A 26,938-nucleotide genomic window follows, 5' to 3' on the forward strand; every position below is an offset into this window, starting at 1 on the left:
ACCATAATGGTTCACAAATGCCATTAAACATCGACATTTAAAACAGAATAAACAATACACCCTACCCCTTTAAACCCACAAAATAATGCGCGCGCACATATACAGCAAACCTTCGCACAATGATTACAAAACTATATCATGTCTAAAAACAAAAATCCCGCCATAGGCTCCGCCCCCCTTTGACCCGTGCTCGAAAAAAGACCGTCCCTGCGCATTTCCGCACAGCGATGGCTTCGAACCGGGACTGCAGGTGGGTGTGCATGAGTGTGTTTGAGCGCATGTGAAAGTATGCAAGACGAGGAGACAAGTGGGCCCCTCACTACCCGCCGCAATGATTAAAAGGTGTGAAAACTGTTACAGGTGAGTTGTGGGTGTGGTGACTGCGGGACCGCGCTCCCGACGCCGGCACACGGCTCACGCCACTCATTCACAAAGCGTGGCACAGCATACACATAATCAACACAAACGTAAACATCATAATAAAGTCTTACTTCATGAGGACTTTATTTTCTTATGAGAAACTAATTAGCAGGTGTCCGAACTCTCTCTCTCTCTCTCTCTCTCTCTCTCTCTCTCTCTCTCTCTCTCTCTCTCGTTCTCTCTCTCTCTTGCTATGCAGCGTTTACAGGTTAAGCGTGTAATATTTGGAGCTTTACAGAGGAAACAGTGACATCAAGTGGTTACATTTTTAGATTGCAGCGCTCTTTTTCTCATCCTCCCTCTCCTCAGTTTGCCAGTGAGCTACGGTGGTCTGCGCACACAAACCTGGATACCTCGTCCATCTTCTTCAGTACGTTTTTTTTTTTTAGGACGCCAGCATTCATCCTAAATACGAAACATGCTGTCAGGCTGCTGGATTGTCACACGAGGCTTCCTTCGAAATATGGCGGCGCAAGATAGCAGTTAACTGGCAGCAAGACCCTTGTCTGTGTATATTCATGTATAAATTAGAACTGTTGGTACCAAAGGGTAGGAAAACTAAATTACTTTTATTTTACTGCGAGTATACACTACATTATTAATGTATTTAGAGGCAGTATACTAAGCTTTTACCAATATAAAAATCATAAATCAGTCCAAATTTCAACAGTCTGGACTGGAGAAACTTTGTTAGTTCATTGTTTCTACGAGGCCTGCAGGTCAATTCTTATCTTTGAAACCGGGGAAGTCTGAGACATGAAAGCATTTTTTCACATGGCCTTTTTCTTTATTATCTGTGTGGTCAAAGGTCGTAGTAAAGTAAACACTGAAATTGTAATTTCATTACGTGAACAAGAACAACCATCAGAGCTCGCCCTATCAATGCTCCATCATCATTTAGAGCTAGCACAGAATGTTTTCTCTCTCTTGTTTTGATGAGTTATTTCACAGTTGTGGAGCATTGCACCCTTACACTCATCTTGATAAAGAAAGCAACAGTCTACTTTTCCAACTTGCAATAAAGTGTCCTTTAAAAAAACCTTTCATTTCTGATGGCATTGAAATTGCAGCAAGTGAAAAAAAACATGTCGTCGTCAGGTTAAACTGGTTTCCTTCAAAAGTGACTAACCTGCTTTAATTGTCATGCCTACGTGTCTTATCGGCAGGTGAATTCCAGAGTTGGTGTGTCTGTCTGTGTGGGACCTTTCTACGGAATGTGGAACAGGACTTCCTGGTAGGCGGGTGGGAACACCTGAGAAGGCTGATTTTAGTCCACTGGCCGCTCAAGAGTTAGGAAGACGACTGGACAGCAACAGACTAACTTCACTCTAAGCAGCCTTAGCAAAAGGTAAGCAACATATTATTGCTGACGATTTAACCTGTCCCTGTGTCGGGTACAAGGAAGTATTTCAGGAAAATCCAGCAGTCCTATTCAGCTTCAGAACAGTCAACCTTCTCGTCAAGACAGTCAAGGCTAATTGTATTTTTGCTTTAGTAGTTAGTGTCTGGTTCTATTCCTTTATATTTAATGAGTTTAAACGTGTATCTTATTATTATCATTGTTAAATTCTTAATTTGATACTGTCTAAACTTCTTACTCCATCCTTTTTTTATTCTTATAATTTAATTTCATATTTTATTTTTCCACTTGAAAATAAGTGCCAGTTTATTAAAAATAAAAAAAATGTGTTAAAATATAAAAACATCTTCATATTCTTTTTGCATAATGTCTCATACTCTTTGTCTCCTTTTTGCATGCCTTCACAGTTCAGCATGCATTACACCGACCTGCTTCAGCTGTGGGATGAGGCAGTGCAGGCAGTGGACGCACAGGACTGGATGGGGGCTCTGGCCAAGCTGGATCAGATCAGTGAGCCCACATCTCGGACCCTGTTTAACGCTGCCTCCGCTCACCTGGCCTTGGTCCAACTAGAGCCAGCCCTCAGGGTCTGTATGTTACTGTTGAAATTGAAATGAACAATTTAATGTCGCAGGCATCATTTTATAACGACATTTCCAGAATTATAGCTGTACATGTACAGGTTGGATAAAGTACTTGTCTTTGCTGTGAAGCGATCCTTCTGACCCTTAAAGGTCCAGTTTGTAAAATTTGGCTTAATTTATGATTTTTTTTAGAATTGGTAACAGCTTAACATACTGTCCATAAATACATTATTTAAAGTGAATACTTGCAGTGTATATTGTTTTGCTGTTATTTTGATTATTACCACTTAAAGACGCTGGGAGAACAACTCCACACAGAAGGAGCCCCAGCCTGAGAATCAAACTCAAAACAGCTGACTTGAAAGATCGAACAAATAGGCGCAACCCCAAACCAATCGTGTCAACTGGAGTTGTGAAACCGGAACTTGTCTTTCCACTCTTTTATTTCCAGGCTTTGGACCTCACCCTTGCCAAGGATGAGCGGCTTGCTGTCGGCTTTTTCCAAAGATCCGCAGTGACGATGCAGCTTGACAGGCACAAAGCAGCACAAACCAAAGTTCCACTGTTTTATGACTTTACTATGAAATGTTTTTACTTACGTCAGTACATTTTTGTGTTTCTGTCTCTACAGACTGGAGGAAGCTCTGTCAGACTGTATTTGGGCACAGAAGCACATGCGAGGAAACGCAGTCATCGACTACAAACAGCTGGGGCTTCGATTCAAACTGAGTAGCTGGCAGGTCAACATTACAAGAAATGTCACATTTCACTCCGCTGTTCTGTTCTATACTGTACTGGGCCTGTAAAGAGTCTGTCAATGCCAAGGATTGAAAAAATGAAACATGAAAACATGCAAAGCAGGTCAAATGTCACACGCACCTGCAAGCTAACAAAGCCTCATTGATAATGTGCGAGGAAGAGTTACACACCAATCAGTCATCAGCTGACAGTTCTAACTGCATAGCTCTTTGCACACGATGCACCTGTGCTTGTACAGCTTCCTTCTTAAAAGTTAATCAAAAAGAATTTCAACTAATTTCAACGTGAGGCTGTCTGCTTACATTAATGACTTTCAGGAGGATGAGCAATGCATTGTGTTTCATTGTCCATTTAAATATATACACTATGATGAATTGTGTTTTTGTCATTACGGTAAATGTCTTTCAACAGATGTTTCTATACAGGTCAGGCGTTCATATTAATGTGATGACGGTATGGTTGTCATTTGGACCCAGGTGTTATACAATGCAGCAGCTGTCTATTCCCGGATGGGCCACTGGGACAGGGCAGAGGACGTGCTGGTCTCTGTTGGCCAGGAGAGGGCAGGGAGTCGAATAGGAGCCATAGAGGCTGCTTTGGAGAGCGTTCTGGTGAGTACTATAGCTTTCCAAGCACAACACCACATTCACTCAGTGAGTGTATCCATTCAAATCAGGGATTCCCATAAATTAAACCCAAGGACCCACACTCAACTTTCTTTTGATGTGTCCATAATGTGTGCAATCATTACATTAGTTTAAAGGAAAAAAAAAAAACAGTCTTCCTATTTACACCTGAACACACACTTAGCGTATGGAGCTAAGTGTGTCATACACCTCCATCTTTAGGGCTTTGCCATACAGTGATCCATGGTGTAGTGATAAACAGTAAGCTCACCTGTGTAGTTCTCCTCCCGTGTCTTCTTTTGAACCCCGCCGACCAGTCCACTCTTTGGAACGCACGTTGCTGCCGCACCATCAGTCGTTAATCCCACCAGTTTATCCCGTGGTCACTCCATTTCAGCGATACAATTGGAAAGATTTCCTTTCTTGTCGTTTTGCCCTGCATCCATTTTAATCCCGAAAGTTCCTCCGTAACTTACTGATTCGAGTCCATTCATTTGAGTCACGTTTGAAGACTGACCGCTGGCCGGTATTTGCTGCAGTGCTTCCTTTTTGCCTTTATTGTGGGAGGGATATCGCAGTGCTAGCAGTAGGATGAGGTTGCTGTGACTAACGTGAATCGAGCAGAGGGTGTTTATGGGTCCTGTCCTGATTGATGCCGAAATACCAGCAGAGCATTCTGGGATTTGTAGTATTAACAGTACATGTGCGGTATGATACCGGCGGGCCAGCTCTGGTAGTCATTTGGTATTGCTTTGCAAACTACCCAATGCAATTTAAACGGCCCTCCTTTCTTTTCAAGCAGAAAGAACAACACGCTGTCACTCTAGTGTACTGGCAATCTTGCAATGCGTTTTCTACTTGTGTGCTTACTCACCTCAGAGAGTTGCATTTATGCAAATTCAATTTGGGCTGAACGGCGGCTCTTTTCTTTGTCTACCACCAGCGGAGGGAGATCCTGGCTCCGCTCATGGTGCCTGAAGCTGTGGTCTTTCGTCCCAGGCAACAGGACGTGGACCAGCTGAAGCAAAGAGACTTCCTTGGCAAACCAAAGGTGTAGTGTCCTCATGATGCATGGGTCTGTCATTTCAAATCCACTCTCATTCATTTTCAGAATATTAAATTTAAATGTTAAATATTAAATAGATGTTAAGTCTTGACTGCTTGATGCTCTTGATTAAAGTTATATTCCAGCAAATGTTATTTATAGCCCGTGTTCAAAACACAGTGGAGTATATTAAATGTAGATGGCAATGCAGTAGTGCAGTGGTTAGCACCGTTGCAGTTGTGGGGCTGCAGTCTCGTTTCGCTTGCAGTCGCTCTGCTGTCCCGTATTCTCCCTAGCGGAAAGCGGTTGTGGCTGCTCATTGAAATTCATTTACAAATCCTCATTTTAATATAGCGGTCTCCACCACTTTTGCCACTGTTGCAAATTTTGCAATCTTAATAGATGACCTGCAACATGCAAACCAATAACGTGCACAATCTACGAGCAAATGCACGCAATTTAGCACCTCTGAAAATGTATCACGTGATGTGATGCATTTTAGTCTATATACAGTATTTACATATAACTTCAAGATTATTTTTTTTTAACAGCTCTTAAATTTTTTTTCTTTCTATTTTTAGAAATTTAAAGTATTTCAGTTTGGCTGTACCTGTGTTTCTGCCACACAACTTCCTTGAATATATATATAATTAACAAGACATGACATGATTGAAATGATTTATTATGTAATACTTTGTTTGCAGGTCATTTCTTCTATTATCCCCAATGATGATTTTGGAGGATTTGAGCCTCTGAGGCCACAGGTAAAATTACTCAATTTCAACAGTGCATTATTTCAAAGAAAAATCTTACTTATTTGTTAACTGGAGCTCTAACTTTTCCACAGAAACCGGGTTTTTATCAGCCCAAGGGTGATGGCGCTGAGTGAGTATTGCCAGCACCAGTTAAAATGATCCAAAAAGGATGCTTTTAAGACCGATGTTGGGATTCATCTGTTCAATAGGGAGTCTAGTTACATGCGCGTGAAGACCCCGTATATGGCACGTGGCCCTGGAGAGTTGACTGCGCCAGGAGGAGCTATGGTGTTTTTATTTGGCAAGGAGGACAGAGATGGTATGGCGACTGTCATATATGATGGACAGGTAAGAGGAAAAAGGGAGCTGGAGATGCATTTTAGGGCTGAACCAAGTCAGTTGTGAATTGTGACGCTTCTGGATGTGATTTTTTTTTTTCTTATCAGATCTAATGTTGAGGCCCTTTTAAAAGGATTCTAAAAAGACTTTTCAGGTCTAATACTGGAAAAAAAATAATGACTGCTCAACACTGAGTTGGTTGGCGAAATTGTCTGTACCTCTTTTACAGATTAATGTCCATTAGTAAGGAGGTAGGACGCACAAATCTTGAGGACAGATCTCTTATTGCACCAAGTTCTTGTCATATCAAACCACATGCTAATGTTTCGGCCCAATGGCCTCCATCAGAGCATCCTCGTACAGTTAAAAGTGGCAGAAAGTCCAATGAGGCGCTGTTGCAACAGGGCTGCGTCAGACTTCCATCCATCCGTCTCCTACACCTGCTTCCTCCTGCTCTCAGGGTCGTGGGGCTCTGCCAAAGCCTGTCCCAGCTGATTGACTGAAGTCAGGGTGACACCATTAACAAGTCGCTAGTTCATCGCAGAGTCACATAGAGACAAAACAACCATTCACTCTCACACACACCAGTACGGACAATTTAGAGTTCCCAATTCACCACACATGCATGTCTTTGGATTGTGGGAGGCAGCTGCAGAACCCAGCAGACACAGGGCGGGGGGGGGGGGGGTGCAAACTCCACCCCTCTCAGTCACGTACAGCCATAACTCAGTTCTGACAGACTGCACAACAACAGCAAACTAAACTAGAACAATACATAAACAAGAACAGCATGCAACGCCCTGTGGGTCATTCCCACCTCTCTTAGGGCCTTTACGCATTTAGGGATGTGTCTAGAAAATTTCTGGACCAAGAAATAGGAGTTTTAAATAAATGATTTTACTTTCCCAGGTACCCCAGCTTCCTCCTTCATGTATGTTCGGCTAACGAGGGCTTATATGTTGTCTCCAGTTGTAAATGTGAGAGTGGATGGTTGTTTGCCTCTGTGGGTTGGTCCTGCTATAAACTGACATCTTGTCCACTTGACTTGTACCTCTGCCTTTATCCCAAATGGGCTGGGATAGGCTCCAGCACCTCTGCCACCTCGACTTCTGATTGAGTTGTGACAGAAAAATGGATTGTGGAAATGTAGTCCTTAGAGACCCACGTTGAAGTGGAAGAGTGCTGTTTTTTCATAGCATTTCATTTAAACAATGTTTAATTTCATTGTGTTTTAGAGGGGACTTCTGCCAGTGTCACTGCTCGAACCTGCCAATGTCCAGACGTCCAAAAGCAAAAGGGAAAATGTAAAATATTCCTTCGTGTGCACAATCAAATGAAATCAAATACAGCACAAAATACTCTCAATGTCTTTTATTTTATTTTATCATTGACATGCTAATATGACATCACAAATGGTCCTTTGAAATAGACACCTTGGTGTTTATTTTCAGGGGTTCCCGTGAAAGCAATTAGCAATTAGAAATAACTAGCATAATTCTGCACTTTCTGCAAATTTTGCCCTCAGAGAGTTCCCAGTGGGATTCCTCTCCCTCCAGAACTCAAGCCGCCGACTCGCCCTAAGACTCAGCAGAGCTCTGTCGCCACTCCTCGGGGTGAGCCATCACTTTCCTCCACTTTTCTACTGTTGTTGCTTTGATTTGCTGCTGCAGATACACTTCATTTATGAGATTTCTTTTTTTTTTTTTCGAAGACTGTCTCACAATGTGGTTTTATTGTTGCGTGACAAAATTGCGTAAGATTTGCATTTATGAAATTTAAGTATTCCAGTTTTTAGAAATAATGAAATTGAATTGAAGTTTCAAACTGATCCCTTTTTAACCTCTCGTACGTTATTAGATGCTCTCACAGACAGGGTATTGTCTTTGTAAGCAACTTAACACTCTATTAATATATGACGACAACATAACAATCCTTGTTCAAAGATTCTTTGAAGCCCAACTGTGTGCAGAATAGCTCATCTAAATATTCTGTTGCCCATGTATCGCGATTGTGCTCAGCGTGGCTCACACAATGTTTTCCCAGCAGCTAGTTTGACCTTGCAAACTCCGCCTCCATCCTACATGGCTGCCACCCACGTATCACTGCAAGCTGCACAGTCCCCAATGTCCGCAGCCAACACAAGCAGCAGCCAGGTAAAATATAGCTGTAACAACATTTTTACAACCCCAGTGGGGGTTGCACCCTGGAAAATTCACCAGTTTATCGCAAAGGCCACAACGCACTCCTACGGCCGATTTAGTTCCCAATTCGACTCGTGCACGTTTTCAGGCAGCGGGAGAAACATTTTATATAGTAAATTATGGTCTGTGTATGTAATTTTCATTCAAGATAGTTGTTAAAACTGTTTTACAGCTTCAGGAAAATGACAAGGATCATTACTTTTTCTAGTTGAGACACAGTTTAACTGGCTTTGTTTAGCCTTGAAATTTAGGATGAGCCTGTCTAAAATATTTAATGAATGTTTGTGACCAATTAAGTCCATGAATCCACAGTAAAAACATACAAAGTGAGTGATTTTTAAAATCAACTAAATGTTATAATTAAGGATAAAAATACAATACAAGCTGTTTTGGGTTAATATATTTGTACCCCAGAGGAGTCGGTGCCTCACCAGATATCACTGGTTTGTGAGTGTTTGAACATGGTTCAACATGCAAGACCCACATCCTTAAACATCCCTCTTTCACAATGTTCATTCATGTAAGAGTCTTGTTGACCATAAACTGTAAATGGTGTGATGACCTTGCTTGACTTTTACTTTAGGTCGTGTTAAAAGCACTACAGACGCTTGTAATTGTAGCATTGTCTTCATATTAAAATCTAAATTCAATCCAAATTAGCATGAGGGATCCAGTGAAATCTTTTAAGTTTGACGTCCTGCTTCTGCTTTGCAGCGTGGGGACAAAGCTCAAGGAGCAGAGGGGGACTTGGTCGTGGTGAAGGTCCACTATACACACACCATGACTCTGTCTGTCCCTCTGGACACGACATACCATGAGCTGAAGGAACAAATTGCACGGAAACTGGGCCAGCCAGCATCTCAGCTTGGCCTCAGGTAACCAAGAAGTCATGTAAAAAATATGCTCCTTACGCGCATTAGAGTAGTCGCTGCATCTATGATTACTTTCATTTAAACTCTTTCTTATTGCTGACTTCAATATAGACCTTAATTGTTCTTTCTCCCTCCCTCTCTTTCGTTCTCTGTCTCTCTCTTCAGACATAAAGAACAAGGCTCCAAGCTGATGATACCTCTGGAGGGAGAACTGCAGCCAGGCCGCACAGTTCGGGAAGTAGCTGAAGTTGGAAGAGCCACGGTGTGGTGCCAGGTAGTGATTGTAGTCAAGACCGCCTCAACCGATACCGAGACACTTTCAAGACGAAATGGTAGCAAGACCAAGACTGAGACAAACCTCTCTGTCAATACAAAGGCCAGGGCAGGGAAAGTTCAAGACAGAGACTGAGACAAAAGGGAAAAAAATCACTATGAGCAGTGTAGGGTAAATGGGTGGGGTAGACCACCTGACCAAAAACTGGGAATTATTCTGCGCCAATGAGTCTAGATGGTCCAATATTTCCAGCAAGGGCAGCCATTTTTCTCCTCATCCAGTTTTAGTCGCTGGCCTTTGTTGTTCTCTTCCTCCTTTTTCTGTTGTTGCACATTATCCACAAATCGTTTCCTCTTCAACAGAAAACACGCGCGCGCACAACCTGTAAGCTAGCAGCAACACACTCATCGCATGGATCAAAATAATGAAATGCTTAAAGTTTTACAACGGAACAAGCAGCCATATACCATCTACCACAAGAACGGCGGTGGTCACCACGCAGGAATGCGGCACCTTCGTCGCCAGTTTGCGACAGACCCTAGACTCTGTATGGCAGTCTGGTTGATATGATATGTAACGTTTAGCAGGCAAACCCACCGGGAGCCAGCATAATCAAATATGGGAACACAAACATCTTCAAATTCTGCAGCCACTGTACAATAGACTAGCTGACAAATCAACATGAATTTCAATGGAGCGGTCACCTGCTTTGACCGGTTGGGGTGAAAAGGAAATGGCAAAATGGTAGAGATAGAAATCGAGAGGATAAGCTTTTTCCTGAACTCACATTTCATCTCAAGTTGTGAGGAAACTGCAAACTCTACAGCAGTTATTAAAAGAGCTTTGTTACCAGTGTTGAACGGGGGCCAGGCTTGTGACATCATCAGGACGGAAAGTTTCTGTTCCTCCTGTCTCGTGTGGATTCTCAGCGTACACCGGCTCTTGTCTTTGTTTCTGGTCCCTTACCTCTATGAGACAAATGGAATGTGCTCTGTGTCCACATTCCACCTGGTCTCCCTCCAACCTGTTACTGATCCCATTATCTTCCGCCCACATGAAAAGAGGTGTATGGGCGAACGGCTACCAAAAGGACCCTGAATGGGTTCCTTTGTGTCATAATTATCATTGGCTCCATTAGCTGAGGATTGATGAACTTTCTGGACAACTAGGCTTTGTCTGACATATGGACCACCTGTACATTGACAGGTTTTGTGAATGTCTGTCTCTCTGCCACATTGTGCTTGAGCAATGAAGGTGTCTTCTTTTTTTTTTTTAGTATTCTTTTATATTTGCCATAAGCTTTAGTATTGACTTTTATGCAACATTGTTTTTCAATAATAATTCAAAAATGAATTTAAAAAATGATTCCAAAGAACTGAATTTGGAAACTGCTGCATTAGATATTCACTGTAATTCAAGTCAATAGGTTGGACTATTCACAGTTGCGTACCTAAGACTTTTTACTTTGACCTTGTTTGTGTGCATGTTTTATTTGTTTCCACTTAGAAGCTCATTAAATAAATAAATTAAGTTAACACAAACAGTTATTTTAACATTCTTGAAAATGTATCAAATGGACCTTCAGTTATGGTGTTATTATTAGCATGTAACGTCTGACAATCTGTGTCTCAGACCGAACACCCCCTTGCCAACCGTACCATCCTGTACCAGATGGTGGCGCTCTATGACTACAATGCTCAGGGCCCAGAGGACCTGGAGTTCGGTGAAGGAGACACCATTGACATCCTCAGTGAAGGTGAGAGTTTTGGCTTTCCTAACACTGCGCAGGTCTTTAGTGACCTCATGACCATGTTATTGGTCATTTTCACTTTGCACAACCTCTTAATGCCTCTCTCTTCTAGTTAATGAGGAGTGGTTGGAGGGACGGTGTGGAGGAAACATTGGCATTTTCCCCAGCTGCTTTGCCTACAGAGAAAATCCCGACACCGGACTGGTTTCTGCATTATGAAAGCTGGAGAGTCACAATATAGTCATATATGAATGTTAATCAGCAATAGTGTGCAGCATAACCGATCATTTGTGTAGTTTTTGGTAGTTTTGATATATTTTGAATGTTTCCATGGGATTTTTAATATATTCACACACATTATGAAAACATGTAAGAACTTTGACGCATTGTGGACATGTCAATGAAATTTTCAACACTTTTCTTGTAAAGGCTATGATTTCATAATGTTGATAATTTGAGGAAGCTGGTCAAGTTCTAAGTGAGGTCAAAGTTTGATTGCAGTGCACTGTAAGGTATTTTCTTTGAATAAATAAAATTAGCTATTTTGAGAAGATGAATGAGTTTGCTTTTTTTTTTTTTTTTTTTAAATCAGGGATGGCTGAAGTCTAGCCAACCATCCAATTTAGTCTTCAACTAATTTAAGTAGCCTGCGGGTTTGGCTTAAAAAAAAAAAAAATTGTGGCCTGCAATTCAGCATTGGTTAATCAATGAAGTTCACTTTGTAAAGTTGTACATCAGTCAGGAACCACACAGGCAGAACTAACGTTCTGATACTACCTATGGTAGCAGACACCACTGGCAGATATGAGCTGAGACCGCAACTGCTATGACAAGTATTTTGACAGCCACATTGCCGTTTTTAAGGAGCAATACACAATTTCAACATGAATCTAAAACAAAAAAAATGGAACCTGAAACTGTTTATTCTGGGGTAGAGCCTCAGATCACATGTCCTCTGTCTGTTGATGTCAGTATTCTTTCAAGTTAGTACATATGAACATCTGGAGCTGCAAGGCCCCTGCATAGTCACGACCATCATATTTCCCCCTACTAACCAACTGTTTCACACTCCAGTCCAGCAGATGGCAGCAATGCATCTTTAATTTTAGTATCAGACACCTGTGGCAATGAATATTTAATTCAATTAATAATAATGATAATAATAATAAGAAAAGTGACTCTCATGAAATAAAAAAAATGGAAAAAAGGGTGGCATTGAAAAGGTGAGGAAAAAAAATGGCTAAATTGCTAAATGTTTTAAACTGCCCCCTCAAATTGAAAGCACTTCAAATGCTGCTGTAATTTAGGCAGGTTTACCCAGTGTGTCGTAGCGTATGAACTTTCAGGACCTTTTTGAGTGTGGGGCCAGTGACCTCCATACTCTTCAGGTGCTTCGTAGATGCTCCCACAAACCCCCTGCAGCGGAGCTTTGAGCTCTGCCAAGATGACTGCCGGGCTATGACAGACCAGAGAATGATGTCCGGTTGAAGGTTGGTAGCGATGATGTGTTGGCAACCTGAGCTGTCGATCCAAGTCCACCCTCAGGTTCCAGTCACAACTGCGTGACAGGGCTGATCTCTGCAGCTGTATGATGTTGTGGGCCCTTCTTCCCTCTCTGACAAAGTGGATCGGCTGCCTTGTTGGTGGTAGGCGCTCCCTGGCTGTTTCCACCCTTCAGACCTCCAGGATCTCTGCCAGCTTCTGCAGGACTTTGTCGGTCAGGTCGTGGCACCACCTGTACCGACCCTGGCTCAGTGCTGGTTTGCAGAGAGACAAAAGATGTACTTCAACATGTCGGCCCGACCTATGGTCCTGCTGCTCAATCACTCCCAGGTCGTCCAGCATCCTTGCTGGCCTTGGCTAAGGGCTTTGATCTGAAAGAGCTCCTTCTCTTTCCTCACCACCTTGGAGATCACGAGCTCTCTCCTCTTCTTCTGTGTGGCTTTGGACTAGACCTTCGGAGCAGTCCCAAACCCCCCAAGGCTAGTTCTCCCTGACTGCGTCTGGACAGCAAACTCTTGAGGTTTCACCCTGCCGATGGCCCAATCGATGGCTTGTTCTGCCCTCCACGGGCGACCTGTTCGGACTTGGGCTTTGGTGTTCTGCACTGATAGGTCTGATGAGTCCTTCAGTTCTAGACAAGCTTTGCCCTCTCCTGTCTGTAGCCCAACGTAAGTGACTTTCAGTGGCAGTTGAAGTACATTCTTCCCAAACAGGTCAACACTGGAGAAGCTCTGGGGTAGGCCCAGCTACTTCCTGATGTAACCGAGTCCATCTTGTGCACAGTGGAGGTGGTGATCTTGCACATTTTGAGAGGCCATATCAGCGGTCGGCTACCGGATAGCATCGGATCTTAACTGTCCAGTGCCAGATAATATATTTTCTTCATAAAGACATGCAAGAGTGTAGCTTCCAAGTTTGGGTAAACTCAACCTATGAATGAAAATCTGTTTAGGCATTCATCCCATCGCCATACATAGCTTATCAATAAGTGTCCTTTGGTAACTTTTCAGCTTTGGGGACAGGAGGTGTTGACTGGAACCAAAGCATGCATCTGGCCCACATCTTGAATAAATGGAAAAAATCTGCTAATTTAAGTGAATAGTCTTTATTTTTTTTCTTTGTCATGATAAACTGTTTTATCAATGCCAACTTCACAGTTCATTGAGGTGGTGCCAGGCCCAGTATACTGTACTGCAATCACTACTGAACTGGTAAAATAAAAAAAAACAAAAAAAACAAAAACAACTTAAGGATCTTTGCTCTTTCTCCTGGAGACCTGACCTGCGAGACGGGCTGCTGTCGCTGTTCACACTTTGCTCTCTCATCTCAACGACGCTGTGTTAATTGTGGCACACCACTGCACCCCCCCCCGCCCCCCATTTCCGCCGCTGCAACTCTGCAGTGCATGCTGTATTCATGTGCAGTGGAGATGTATGACTGCAGGGCACTGCTGCTGCGCTTCTGAAGAGGCAGCAAGCCTGAAGCGAGTCTAAAGGGCCGCAGTGATGCGACATCGTGACATTTTGAAGCGTTGCGACCCGTCGTGACCGAAGGAACAGAGGAAACGCCGATCATTGTTACCGTTATGGTGCATGGTGGTCTTGAACTTGTGTGAATGGCAAAATCCACTGAGTAGAAGAGTTGAGAATACAAAACAGCAGTGGGCTGACTGCAATAGCTGGCAGAGTGAAAGGTTGGGAGCTTGTTTTGTGACAGTGTACACACCGTACCTGTACAATAATAGTGCTACTATTAACATTCATCTGTACAGTAATCCTATATACAGTGATCACATTGGGGAAAGGGGCAGTACCTGAGGAGTATTCACCTAGCTTTAGTTATTGTAGGATGAAACCAACCAAATGGCAAACAGCACTGAGCCTGACCCTGACTCCAAGTCAATACTAGAATGCCGCATAGGTTTGGATATCAAACTATCTGATGGTCAGAGTCAGAGAAGTTAAACTCTGCAAAAGAATTTGAGACATTTTGTAATTATTATTTTTTTTTCAACTATTGCCGAGGTAGGCAGCAAAGATTGAGACGTTCACTGTGGTATGAGTCAATAACGTGGTATTGCCAAAGGGTGGCGGTATTTATTAAATAAACACTCCTCTTGGATACTTCTGGTTAGCTGGCACTCTTTTGACTCTTAGGACAAGAAGCTTTGAACAAAATCTCGCTTTTCTAAACTACCAACCTTCCCCTTCCCATGTGACTCTCTCCAAAACACACAAACTATACATTAAAATGTACTGGCCAGTTCCAAAAGTCATTCAACAGCACAGAATCCACCATGAATAAACATGTGCAGCATTTTTCTAAGGAATAAAACATCAACCAATAAATAAGTAATGGAATGAAAAATAAATAACAATCCTTAGCTCGGTCACTGTTCTGGTGACCCAGTCATAACTTAAAATAGTTAAAAGTCCGCTTGAAAAATGAAATGTTTCAACAAGTCCTCCAACCGGTGTAAGAATCGGAATATTCAACACAAGGGAGGATACGTTGCATGTCACCTGCATGCGAATGACCCTACCAATCTAAACTACAGTGCCCTTTGCCTTCACAAATTTAACATTTTTCTTTGGACCCATTTTCCTAATTGCTCTTACCATCCAAATCGTATCAAAATGGCGAATCTTTTGAGACAAGTTTGTTTTTTTGTTTTTTTCAAAGTCTGTATAGCTTGATCACATCAATATGATATTACAGTTACTTTAGGTGATTTGCTGTGAAACTCTCAGGAGAAGCAGGGTAACATCACGCAAACAAGAAGGAGCTTTGGATTGGGTTACTTTCCCAGCAGCTTTGTGTCACCCCAAATCTGGCTTTTCATATAAATGGAAGAACTGCTAAGCCTTGTAGCAGTTGCCCTGTGTGGTGAGCGCTAGTTGACCGTTGGGCGCCGCCTCGTTTGATTCGTCCTCCAGCAGCCCCGACACGTCGGCGTTTGGGATGCTGTCGTGGTAGCTGCTGAAGCTGATGTTGTCCTCCTTCAGTTCAATGGTCCAGAAGGGGGCGTTCAGCTTGCGGTTCTGGTACTCCCTGTACGTGTACACGCCTCCGACGAAGCCCAGCAGCAGCAGCACCACGAGAATGATGATGGCCAGGATAATGATGTTGAACTGTGTCCAGGAGACCTCGGTCACCCCAGCTGTGGTGTTGTCTGTGGGGCTGCTGAGGCTGGTCAGCACGGCCTGGGTTGCAGCTGCAGTGCTCAAGTTGCTGGGGTGCGTGACACCCGGGAAGCCCCTTCCTGTGGTGGTGGTGGCGGCGCCGGAGGTGGTCGTGGCCGGCGCAGATGTCGGTGACGTAAGGGCCTCAGTAATGGTCGTGTTTGCTGGCACTGGGATTGCCTTTGGAGCTAAGCAAAGAAAGAGAAGCAGAATATTTGCAACTTTGTTATAACAGTTTATTTCTAGCGTTTGCTAATTTCTCAATCTTGATAGAGGGTAGAGAGGTCTGAATAGCGAACACAGGGGTCAGGGTTTCTATCAGGACTGTGCTGTACACAGTGACCCCTTGTGGTTAAAAGAAACATAACACCGACTGATACGTCACCGACCCATGGCCTTTCATGATAAACACAGTAAATGCACTGCGCGTGAGTGTGTATTTGTGGTTAGTCAGTGCATGTATAGTGCAGATATATGAATAAACACATAAATAAATGATCTCACTTATGTATGTCAACAGCAGTGATGGGCTGTGCTTTTCACGCCTAGGCCATCAACGACGTCATTTTTAGTCCACTCAAAATTAACACACCCCATAATATCCTCAGTATGACACTACGGCTGGAGAATCCATACAGAATCACACTTGCACATGACATCGCCGTTATATAAGTGACCTAGTTGCAAAAAAAAAAAAAAAACGTCGTTTGTGGAGCATTAAAAATCCTAAATCAGACTAAGCAACTAAGGCCACTGCTACCGTCACAACATACAAATCCAAGGCGATTTTCGGAGATTCCTCAACAAACTTTTAATGAGTTCACCAAAACCGAACTCTGCGAGCTTCAACTCTCGTCCAAAAAAACTGCACATTGTCACCAATTCATATGAGAGACAAATGCTAACGAAACAAACTACTGAACTATTAAGTTATCAAACAATTGAACATGTTGGCGCGGCTGCTGCGCCGATGCTCCCCGTTATTTACATTATAAGTTGCAGATGATTCGGCAACTAAATCTTTATTTTCTCCTCCAGCCTTATTCAGTCACAGGACGTGTGAAGCTCAGCGTAAGACCAGCTAGCTGGCCTTAGCTTTGCATATTCCAGATCTGATTGGCTATTGCAACTGATGGTGGACTTTTACATTTTTTTCCTCCAATACTGTTTTTTCTGGGGGTCGTGCCATGTCCACCACAGAGGCCATTTCTTTTTTTTCCCCAGACTTTTCCTTCCCCCACGAGGTGATAGTCGTTTCACCTCGGAAACCCTAAAGAGGAAAAATGATCGCAAAAAGACAAACCAAAACAAAAAACATCTCACGCACAACAACTTACTTGGACGTGTGCAGTTATGAGCTGTGGCGTTACCGACAAAGCCTGGAGCGCAGAGCTGGCACTGGGGCCCTGTCGTGTTGTTGATGCAATGGAAGCAGTGGCCAGTTTTGGGATGGCAAAGCTGGATGGGACCTTGAGGGTCTGCATTGCCGCTGCAGTCACAGCGAGCGCACCCAACTGATGATCTGAAGAAGCCGGCACTGCACTCGTCACACTGCGGCCCACTGTAGTGGGGAAGGCACTGGTCACACACCGGGGAGCCACTGGAATCTGGACAGGAGCAGGCAGACAGGCGCTCAGAGTCAAGCTTTGAAGTTGAAATCAGAAATACTTTGGTGATTAACAAATGTGTCAATTTTTGACTGTTCATGAGGTCTTGAGGCCATTTCAAAATAATAGTGAGGAATGCTTTCAAAACCTCAGTGGACTAATTGCCATTTAAAATAAAAATTAAGGGTAAAACAAAGGGTTGTGAAACATTTGTGCTGATCTCAATAAACAAGTGAAAGGTGGTTTGGTGCTGACTGGTTGAAATGCCAGAGAGCTACTTTTTAACATAAAGCTGTGGATATCATAAAGAACAATCGTGTTTTGATCATCTGAGTCGCAAAACTATTGGGTCGTGTGTGTCATGTGCAAAAAGACATGCTCAGAATAACTTAAAAAAAAAAAAAAAAGGATTTACGTGCACAAATACAAAGTCTATTGTCATTATCTGTGTCAGAATAAAGGTTGTGAGACTGCATCAGAGGTGAAAAGAATCCCATTGATCAAACTGTGGCAGACTAAATGCAGATGGAACATAGCATAAATTATCTTTTTGGTCTATTTTTTTTTTTTTATTTCTGTATCCTAGATCTCCCTTGTGAATGTGATGAACAAGCTTTCTGATTTCAACAAACCACGGAACAACATCTGGACAGCACCTGTACCAAGTTTGGTGCTGCTAAAGTAAAGCACGAGAGGTTTTCAGTCAAGACACGTCTACGCGTCCTTCATCTTGGCACATTTGAGATTTCCTGGGAACCAAGTTGTAAAATTAAGTTGACTTTATTTAAATGTTTAATAGTGATCTCACTGACAGGCATCTAGCATCAAACACAAACGCGTTTCACTCAAATCTTCCCCAAGCGTGTGTGCTTGTCCAGGAAGTGACATCATTATATAATCTCTCTTCTTTAGACACAGGTGTACTCATTTAGCCTGTTATTAGAAATCATTCAAAAAAATTATTTTAAATGAAAAAAAAAAAAAGTTATTCAAGAAAGTAACATAAGATACAGGCATGAAAACTAAAATTGATGGATTGATTAAATTGATTAAATAAATTAAAGATTTCTTAAGATGGACACTTGAGTGTTGCTGGCAGTTTTATCATTTTGGGAGGGAATTGGAAAATGTTTTTATTTGAGAGTGCGTGTTTCTATTCATTTACTTAATTTAAATGTCACAGTGGGTACAAGAATTGATGAATTATTATAATTATCATTATTATTTTTTATCCCAGATAGATGCATAATTTCCTTCAATAAAGTCCATGTGAAAGTGCATGTTTGTCTCCATTAATTCAGCGCAAACAACATCATCAATATAGTAAAGGACACAGACAACAGACACCTTTTCTTTCTTTTTCAGTTGCACAAATGATTGAATTTACAGTGTCACGGTCGAGCTGTGACAGTGGTGTCACAAGCAAATGAGGCAGGCTCGGAAATTTTTTGCTGGACGGACATAAATAACTGGCATAGATTAGAGGTAATAAATGCAAAGCAAGTGGTTCTCCGTGGTAAATATTAACACTGTTGACACAACACTCTGCTAACACAGCACTGGGTGGCGAAAAACCGCAGCGCCAGCTCACCGTTGTGGCAGGAACCTGTAGAGGTGGCGTTGGAGCAGGGACAGGGTACGCAGGCACTTTCAGGGCTATGATAGAAGCCGGCTTTACACTCCTCACAGTTGTTTCCTTGAGCGTGGCCCTCACAGTTCAAACACACTCCTGCACGACAGAGAGGTCCCGTCATCACGCGCATGATCAAAACGGTTCAATCAAAGCACTTACATAGTTCTCAATTCAGCAAATATCGTAACAACTGCGGAGAATGAAAAGTTAAATGCGTTTCATGTTTCAATAGCGTTTGCCTAAACACTGCATTCTAAACGTGTGTTATCATTTTTTGAAATGAATGCATAACATTTTTTCAAAATGAAATATTTAACACATATCATGGTACAACACATTTTTTAAACATAACCACTTAAGAATGTAAGTGTAAGTATGGACACATCCAGTCCTTTTCATGCCTTGTTGGGCTAATAGAGGACCACATTCCAATATAACTGGTGAAAAATATTCATTGTGGGCTGTCACAAAACAAATATCACATAAATATAAACAGTTAGATACCAGTCATTTAATGCTCAGATTAACAATTTAGAGCACGTTAGACAAACGCGTTCAGATCCAAATAGGAAGTTGTTGACTGTTCCAACAGTGCCCTCTTGTGGCGAGACACAGAGCTGACAGGAAAGTGGCCTCATCAGCGGCAAAGGGGGCAACGTCAGAGGCAAACGCCATCAGAGTGAACGTGAAGAAGACGTACAATTGCGTAACATCTAACGCAGGTATGTGTGTGAGTGAGCGTGCGCCGCTGCAAGTGAGCTGCTGGTCAGTGTGGCTGCCGAGGCCACAGTGCACTGCACCAATCAACACATGAAGACATGGGCTTATCTTCTGTGAGCTCTCGCAATAATTCTGAAGGGCTGCACACTACAAAATGTCCACACAAAAAAAAACCCTGCAATAACATGCAACACATCAAATTCATTACCACTCGTGTTAGAAGAGCAGTGAAACAGGTTGGCGTGCCTATCTGACCTCTGCCCTGACTGAAGGAACTGAAACTTTAAAGGTCCAGTGTGTAAAATCTTTAAGGAAGCCTGCCTGACAGTGCCTTTCCTATTTAGGGTGCTGTCCTTAAATAGCAGGCTTCCTTATGACAGATGGCAGCTAATTAGGTGCAAGACCCTTATTGCTCTATGTATATTCTCACATATACGAGAACCATACTAAGGGTAGGAAAACCAAATTACTTTAATTTCACTGCAAATATTCACTTTGATGAATGTATTCATGGGCGGCGTGTCATGGTTTTACTCACCAGACTGTGGGTGGCAGTAGGTGGTGTGGTTGTGACACTGACACGGTCGACAGCCGGTGCTGCTGAAGTGAAAGAAACCTGGGTAGCAGTCGTCACACTTCTGTCCATACACTCCCGTCTTGCACACACACGTCCCTGAGCTGCGACGCAGATGGAAAACAAAATCAACAAAGGCAGAAAACATTGCATGCAATATGTGGTCTGGATGGCTGCACTGTCGCATCACAGCGAGAAGGTCACGGGTTCGATTCCCCCTTCGCTGCGTGGGAGTTTGCGTGTTCTCCCTGTGCTGTGCCTGCAGGGGTTCTCTTTGGGTTCTGTCCGTGGCTCAGCGGCTTCCTCCCGCAATCTAAAAACACTGCTGTTGGCAAACTGGGGGCGTCCACAGGTGTGAGCGAGCTTGAAGTGGTTGTTGGTCTTGGACTGGTGACTTGTCCAGGGATCGACTCTGCCATCAGCCTCTGACAGCTGGGATCTTCTCCAGCACACACCCTGCAGGAGAAGGCCGGTCTAGGACAGCGGTTCTTGATTGGTGGAGTCTTGGCGCCCACCTTTTTTTTTCTCTCCTTATTATGAAATAATCAAATATAATAAAATTGCAGGCCCACTTTCTATCATGTCGACTGAATAAATTATTGAAATTATTGAATTGAATGGTGTGTCCTGCAAAATAAACGTCCAACGTTTTCCCTCTAAATACATATATTTTACATATATTGCCCACGAAGCTGCGACCCAATCAAAACAGCTCCGCGACCCACATTGGGGTCGCGACCCACCCGTTGAGAAACGGCGGGCTAAGTTGACGTCAGGCCTGCATGTTCTGACCAGTGGTACCGTGGCGGGAGAACAACCGCTCCACACGTGCTTCCCAGCTGTGCTCCCCGGTGCACCCGGCAGCTGGAGATGATCATGTGATCCAGAGGTTTCCAGCTTTCTGGCCATGAGGCCTGCACCACATCCATGTGTGTATTTTATTCCTGGGGGGGGGGGTGTGGCGTGTCTCCCGCTGCACAGAGTCGCAGGAGACGGCAGCTGTCACCGATGACGATGGGGGTGGGAGATTCCGGTCCGGTGACGTTACGCATTGGAATCGGATGAGCTGGTCGCTTGAAATCGGCCAGAATGAGTAGGACAACATCTGGGGGAACACTGCTGTGACCAAGAGAGAGTTTCTTGGTCCGATCTTCTGCAACCTCCGTTGGCGTGTCAGGCAATTATTATTATGATGGCTTTTCTTTATTTTTGCAGGAGCCTCATAATTAGATGGAGACTTGCTGTCAAGGGCATCCTCCTTGATGCGCAAAGACCACCGCATTCCAGCGGTCAGCCTGGGAGAGGGAGGGTGAGCGAAGGAGCACTGCAACCTAAAGTCAGGGCTGCAGGTGATAGAATTTTACAAAGTGCACCTTTACATCCCTTGGTACAAATGAAATCAACATAAAGTCCCTCATTAAAATGATCTTCATATCCTGTATTGACACTCTAGAATAGGTTTGGGCAAACTACGGCCCCGGGGGCCATATGTGGCCTATTAAGCTGTTTAATCGGGCCTGCTGAACTTGAAGAAATGATATTAATAGTAAGTCATAAAATAGCTGTATTTCATCCATTTTTTCAGTGTTTCAAGAGTCATTTCAATAAAGAGCTTCAAAGACACATATTTTGTTGTAATGCTTTTTGTTCATTTTCAATTGACATTACAGCACGTCTTCACATTTTTGTCACCGAAACGCTGCATCCATCTGCTCCGGCCCCTCTGTCAAATTTTAGAACCTATTGTGGCCCACCAGTCAAGTTATTAAAGAAGTTATTCTTTGATATCCAACTGCTTTGCAGTTTGTTTTATAAAGAGTTAATTGTGTAGATACCTCGCAGGGGGGACGGAGGGGGTTGGGGAGTAAAGCTGCCTAATCTTTAACTCCACGGATGAGCTAAGCTGCTAAGCTAGGTTAACAGGGCCCAGCAGTGGACAGGCTTGGCTCAGACTGTCTGAGACGCAATGCATAATGAATGTGTAATAGTCTGCGAGAGCTGGAAGCAGTGAAATTGGGAATGACGGCGAATGAGAAGCGTCAGCGTTTCTTTCCACGGTTGGACACAGAAAGCGCTCGTGCTATTTTTGTCACATTCCGAACCCACACGCAGCCTCTCCATGCTCGTCTCAGAGCGAGTTTGCATATTTTTCTGCCTTGAGTGTCGGGACAAAACAGGGTCTGGACGTTTTGCTGCTGCAGACAGGCCTCCGCGTTGGATTTGAAAGGCACAAAATGTTTCTGCAGGACGTAATGGGTACCAGACACGACTCCAATTTGCTCAAAGCGGCGTTTTCTGAACACATGTACAGTATGTGCGCACGATTATCTTGCAAGGAGCAGGTGGGACCTATAAATGAATAAATCTGAATAAATGGGTCGAGTTTTGGAAAGCACTACGCAGGCGGTTAAACTCATCGCTCAAAGACAATTGATTATGCAAATGCACGGTGCAAAAAGCGGGGGTGGGGGGACCGGGACCTCACGACAATCCGTTGACATAGTAAACATCCAGCATCAAGAGCAACTGGCCCGACAACGGCGAGAGGAGCAGGCTGACCTGTCACAGTGCGAGGTCACGGCCCCGAAAGAGTCACAGGCGCAGGGCAGGCAACCGCTGGTGCCGTTGGTGAAGAATCCCTCTTGACAGTCGTCACACTGCAGCCCGGCGTAGCCCGACATGCAGGAGCACTGGCCTGTGCTCTGGTCACAATCGTCTGGGTCCAAAATCCCTTCGCTGCCACTGCTGCAGTTGCAAAGGTCCTCTGGAGGGAAACACACAGACAAGAGATAGAAAAGACTTCTTTCACCCCCCCCGCCGTCTTCTCTAAAGCACTGACGTTTACCAAACATTCTGTCATAAATCAAGCATAACCTAAGTTGTAGAAGGATGATAACATATGACGTTTCTCAACTGGTGGGTCACGGCCCAAATGTAGGTCACAGGGCTGTTTTGATTGGGTCGTGGCTTTGTGTGCAGCCCCTCCGCCCCACTTTTTTTTTTTTTTTCTTAAAAGGGATTTTAAAATATATATACTCATAGAGAAAACATTGGGCATTTATATTGCAGGACACGATTCAATTCAATAATTTATCTACTAGACATGATGGAAAGTGGGCTTATGGTTTTGATTTTTGATTTTTCTTCAATTTGAGTGCTGTGGAATAAATTTGGATCGCGACTTCATAATAAGTAAAAAAAAAATTTTTTTTTAAATGTGCGTCCTGAGACTCCACCAGTTGAGAACTGCTAGTGTACACTATACTTTGTTGGTCTACGCTGAACTTTCATCAGATGTTGGTAAATTCAAATATGGATGTTTCACTTTCACGTAGAGGTCCCATATTGAGCAAAATTCAGGTAATAACATGAGCCCCTACTCTCCTGGTGCACCCTTCTGATGGAAAGAAAACACGTGCGAAACCCAACATTCTGGAAATGAGTGAAATTAGTAATTACGGATATACCGATACCAATACCAGTATCGGTGCCGATAGCTGGGGTTGAGTACTCCATTTGTACTCATAAAACACAAGCCGATACCACGACAGTGAAACGTGTGACAGTCGCCTCATGTTCTAAAAAAAAAAACAGGCCGAGGAATGTTGTTCAAATAACAGAACATCTGTGGGAAAATCAAAAAAAATTAAAAAATAAAAGTAATTCTATACTGTGTAACGGCCTTATCAAGTACTCAGTATCGGTATCGGTGAGTACTGAAATGCAATTACACGTACTGTACTTGTTTTGTAAACAAGTAGTATTGGTGCATCCCTACTACATATCTTTTGATATGTATTTTGGTACGACCCACATTACATTGGTAAGAACATGCCCATCCAAATGTTGACTCCACCGCTTAAGTCAGTTTGTCTTTTTTCCCAAGCATGTCAGCGGTGCCTCAAAGTGCCACTTCTGGAAATGAGTTAAAACAGCACTTTCCAACATGCAAATACCTTCAAGTCATCTGCCGTAACAGAAGCAAGCTCGGTTGACTTGATTTGAATGTGAAGCAATACAGTTGTCGAAAAAGTTGTTTTTATGACAGAAATGTGAGTGACCAAAGTGGCTGACTACAGGGAAAAACGCAGATTAAACAAAGAATTGTGTGACAAACTCTTACACTGTATGATATTATATAAACAATGAAACATTTTTTTTTCCTCATTCAGTGCCGTGAATTGTGAATAGACGGGAAGTATTAGTGAAAGGTATGTGACGACTCTGTATGTGCAGGACAACATGTGCAGGAGACAATCTATTATTTATCTGATGTCAGGTTAGGTGTGGCGGAACTGCAGTTCAACGTCCCCATTTACAGCGCAGCAGTCGCAGCAATAAAAATATTTCAGTCATACTTTGGGTACTTCTGGCCCATAAAGGCATTTTAGGTCACACTCAGATTATGCTGAAATGACTGTGGTTATGAAAGTTAACCATTTGTTGAGTAAAATCATAAAGTGAAGACAAATCAGGGATCTGAGTTCCAGGAAATAAATGGCTAAAACTGTTTGTGTGTGTGTGTGTGTGTGTGTGTGTGTGTGTGTGTGTGTATTTGTTAGCCCTCGGTGAACAGCAGTTAAAAAAAATTTTTAATTTGGTCTGCGTGCCTTTCAATAAAGACGCTCCATTCTCTTTTATATCAGCCATGTTACATTCACCCGACATTACAGCAATATATGTAGTATGATGCCCCCAGGTTGGTCTGAAAAAACAAAGAAACAAAACAAAACACTGATTATACCAGTATTTAAAACCAACAAACAAACAAACCAAAAAGCTAGAAAAATGACTAAGACCCCAGAGGACTAAAGAAGACTGAGAGTACAGTACAAATGTTTATCTTGTGTATAAAATTTTACAAAACTTAAACACGAAGCAATTTATTCATTTTTGTGGGGAACTGAGAAAAAAAAAAGTCCAGCAGAAAAAAAAAGGATGGAATTTGTTCAGTTAGAGTTGAAATAATAAAATATACAACAAAAATAATGGGGCCTTGGTTTGGAATTCCTGCACTTTCTGGTGGAGGCTCGCATGGCGGGAACAAGTTGGAACACATTCCAACATATTTTTTTTTTTGGAATAAGGTACACGACTTACTCACTCTCTCACTCTTAAGACAGCAATGCTGACGAGAATAACATTGAGGTAAGAATTCAGTAATTTGTCAACAACAACTTTGGTCTAACGCAGCATGTCAAAAAAAACTCAAAATTATCAACGTGTAATATGAAATATTTGAGCTTCATAGCATAGCAGGGGGGTGGCGGGTGAGGGGTTGCGAGACCCCCAACGCCATCACAGAGTCACTGTGTGGACTGATTTCCCTCCATCTGGCTGCGGATCAACACTTTCCACATGAATAGCAATATAGTGAGGTGGGAGGTGTGAGGAGGGGCTCCTCTGTCGATGCTCATTCATGGCTGTAGCCTCACTGGCGATTTTGCTAGGTAGGCCTGGCCTGAGTACGCCATGCAAACAACAAAATGATCACCGAGCTCCGCTTCTTGCGTCTCCTTGAGATTTAGCCACACAAAGGGGTCACATGCAGGTCTGCATAAATCTGCACAATCTATCTGAATGGGCTGAACGACGGGCTCGATCCCTCATGCACCACAACACCACTATACCCCTTTCCATAACCTCATTTCATAAGCACACATGAATTCAATAATAATAATAATTAAAAAAAAAGAGGGCACAAACAAAGATAGTCTCTTCAGTAAAAGCGACATTTTTTTTCTTCTTAAAAACAAACAAACAAAAAAGGTGCACGGATGATGACCGAGGGTGATGTGGTATCAAAGAGGTAAAAGGGAAATTGGATGCGGCCATCCCATTGTTGCGATCGCCTTTGATGCGTCAAAAGCACCGTGGCGAACCACACAACCGTCTCCGCTTCATCACAGGACAGGATCACACCTCACACATCGCACATGCATCCTGGCGTCTCAGGGGCCCCCGTATTACGGCCCACTTGTGTGTACAAAAACCCATCATTTCGAAATCATATGGCATTTTCGCTGGACCCACCTTGAAAGTGTTCCGAGGAGGTAACAGATGTGTCGATGCTATCAGCAGCCCAGGCATCGTTGCTCGTACGCTGGGAGACCATGGACACCATGGTCTGTAGCATTTTCTCCGGAGCTAGCAGCGACGCCCGCGATTCGACGGATCTCTTGTGGGTGCCGCTTCCACGGGAAAGCCACACTTGCTCGCCTTCGGCTGCGTTTATTCCAGAATCAGCTGCGCCGTCGGAGATGCTAGTAGCGCCGCCGCCGCCGCCGCCGCCGCTGCTCGGGTCCACTACTCGAGGCGTCATTGTGGCTGCAGATTGTGGTGCGCGGCTGTCAGAGGGGAACGGGTCTGCAGAGATGAAGCCTGGCGCCGACTTGAGTTCGCCCAGGGCCCCGATTGCGACCTCGGGTGAAGAAGGGTGCACGTCGGTGTGGAGGTTCTCCCAGGTGTCGGGCTTCCTGGAAATAGGCGAAGCATCGTAGCGGTAGATGCGAGGTGCACCTTCGGCAGGTCCAATGCAGACATAGAAAATAAGCAGCAGAGTCGGCGCTATGGACATCATTAAGGACGTTAACCTCATATTCGGTATCAGCTCTCCATGTAAGCCCTGACTTGTGGTCTCTCGCAGACCTTTCCCCGAACTGATGCCTACTCCACCATTGATGTCCACGGGTGTCGTACGCTGCTGTTGTTCTCTTAACGACAGTCAACACTTC

At 43.5% G+C, this 26,938-nt stretch overlaps 2 protein-coding genes across 4 annotated transcripts; one reads left to right on the plus strand and one right to left on the minus strand.

The window, feature by feature from the left end:
* The first annotated feature begins 204 nt into the window (after window positions 1-204).
* On the plus strand, window positions 205-11,542 carry noxa1 (NADPH oxidase activator 1). 3 transcript variants are annotated; one of them, XM_076047000.1, is made up of 17 exons: window positions 205-250; window positions 1,587-1,768; window positions 2,188-2,367; window positions 2,816-2,898; window positions 2,996-3,104; window positions 3,600-3,734; window positions 4,693-4,800; window positions 5,499-5,558; window positions 5,642-5,679; window positions 5,759-5,897; window positions 7,124-7,192; window positions 7,414-7,501; window positions 7,932-8,041; window positions 8,804-8,964; window positions 9,127-9,235; window positions 10,868-10,991; window positions 11,098-11,542. In XM_076047000.1, the coding sequence occupies exons 3-17, from the start codon at window positions 2,194-2,196 to the stop codon at window positions 11,202-11,204; spliced, it is 1,614 nt and encodes a 537-aa protein (XP_075903115.1). In that variant the 5' UTR covers window positions 205-250; window positions 1,587-1,768; window positions 2,188-2,193; the 3' UTR covers window positions 11,205-11,542. The 3 variants fall into 3 exon arrangements, with proteins under 3 accessions (XP_075903115.1, XP_075903116.1, XP_075903118.1); XM_076047001.1 differs by having other exon boundaries at window positions 206-250; window positions 7,935-8,041; XM_076047003.1 differs by lacking the exons at window positions 205-250; window positions 1,587-1,768; window positions 2,188-2,367; window positions 2,816-2,898 and having other exon boundaries at window positions 2,938-3,104.
* Window positions 11,543-15,146: 3,604 nt separating this feature from the next.
* On the minus strand, window positions 15,147-26,938 carry LOC142902147 (multiple epidermal growth factor-like domains protein 9). The gene is made up of 6 exons (XM_076046995.1): window positions 26,238-26,938; window positions 22,764-22,968; window positions 20,169-20,308; window positions 18,869-19,006; window positions 17,008-17,277; window positions 15,147-15,858 (listed from the first exon to the last, which is right to left on the minus strand). The coding sequence occupies exons 1-6, from the start codon at window positions 26,800-26,802 to the stop codon at window positions 15,347-15,349; spliced, it is 1,830 nt and encodes a 609-aa protein (XP_075903110.1). The 5' UTR covers window positions 26,803-26,938; the 3' UTR covers window positions 15,147-15,346.

Source organism: Nelusetta ayraudi, unplaced genomic scaffold (assembly GCF_046127955.1).
Source record: "Nelusetta ayraudi isolate G7.1 ecotype Tasmania unplaced genomic scaffold, CSIRO-AGI_Nayr_v1 ptg000092l, whole genome shotgun sequence".
NCBI classification, from domain to species: Eukaryota; Metazoa; Chordata; class Actinopteri; order Tetraodontiformes; family Monacanthidae; genus Nelusetta; species Nelusetta ayraudi.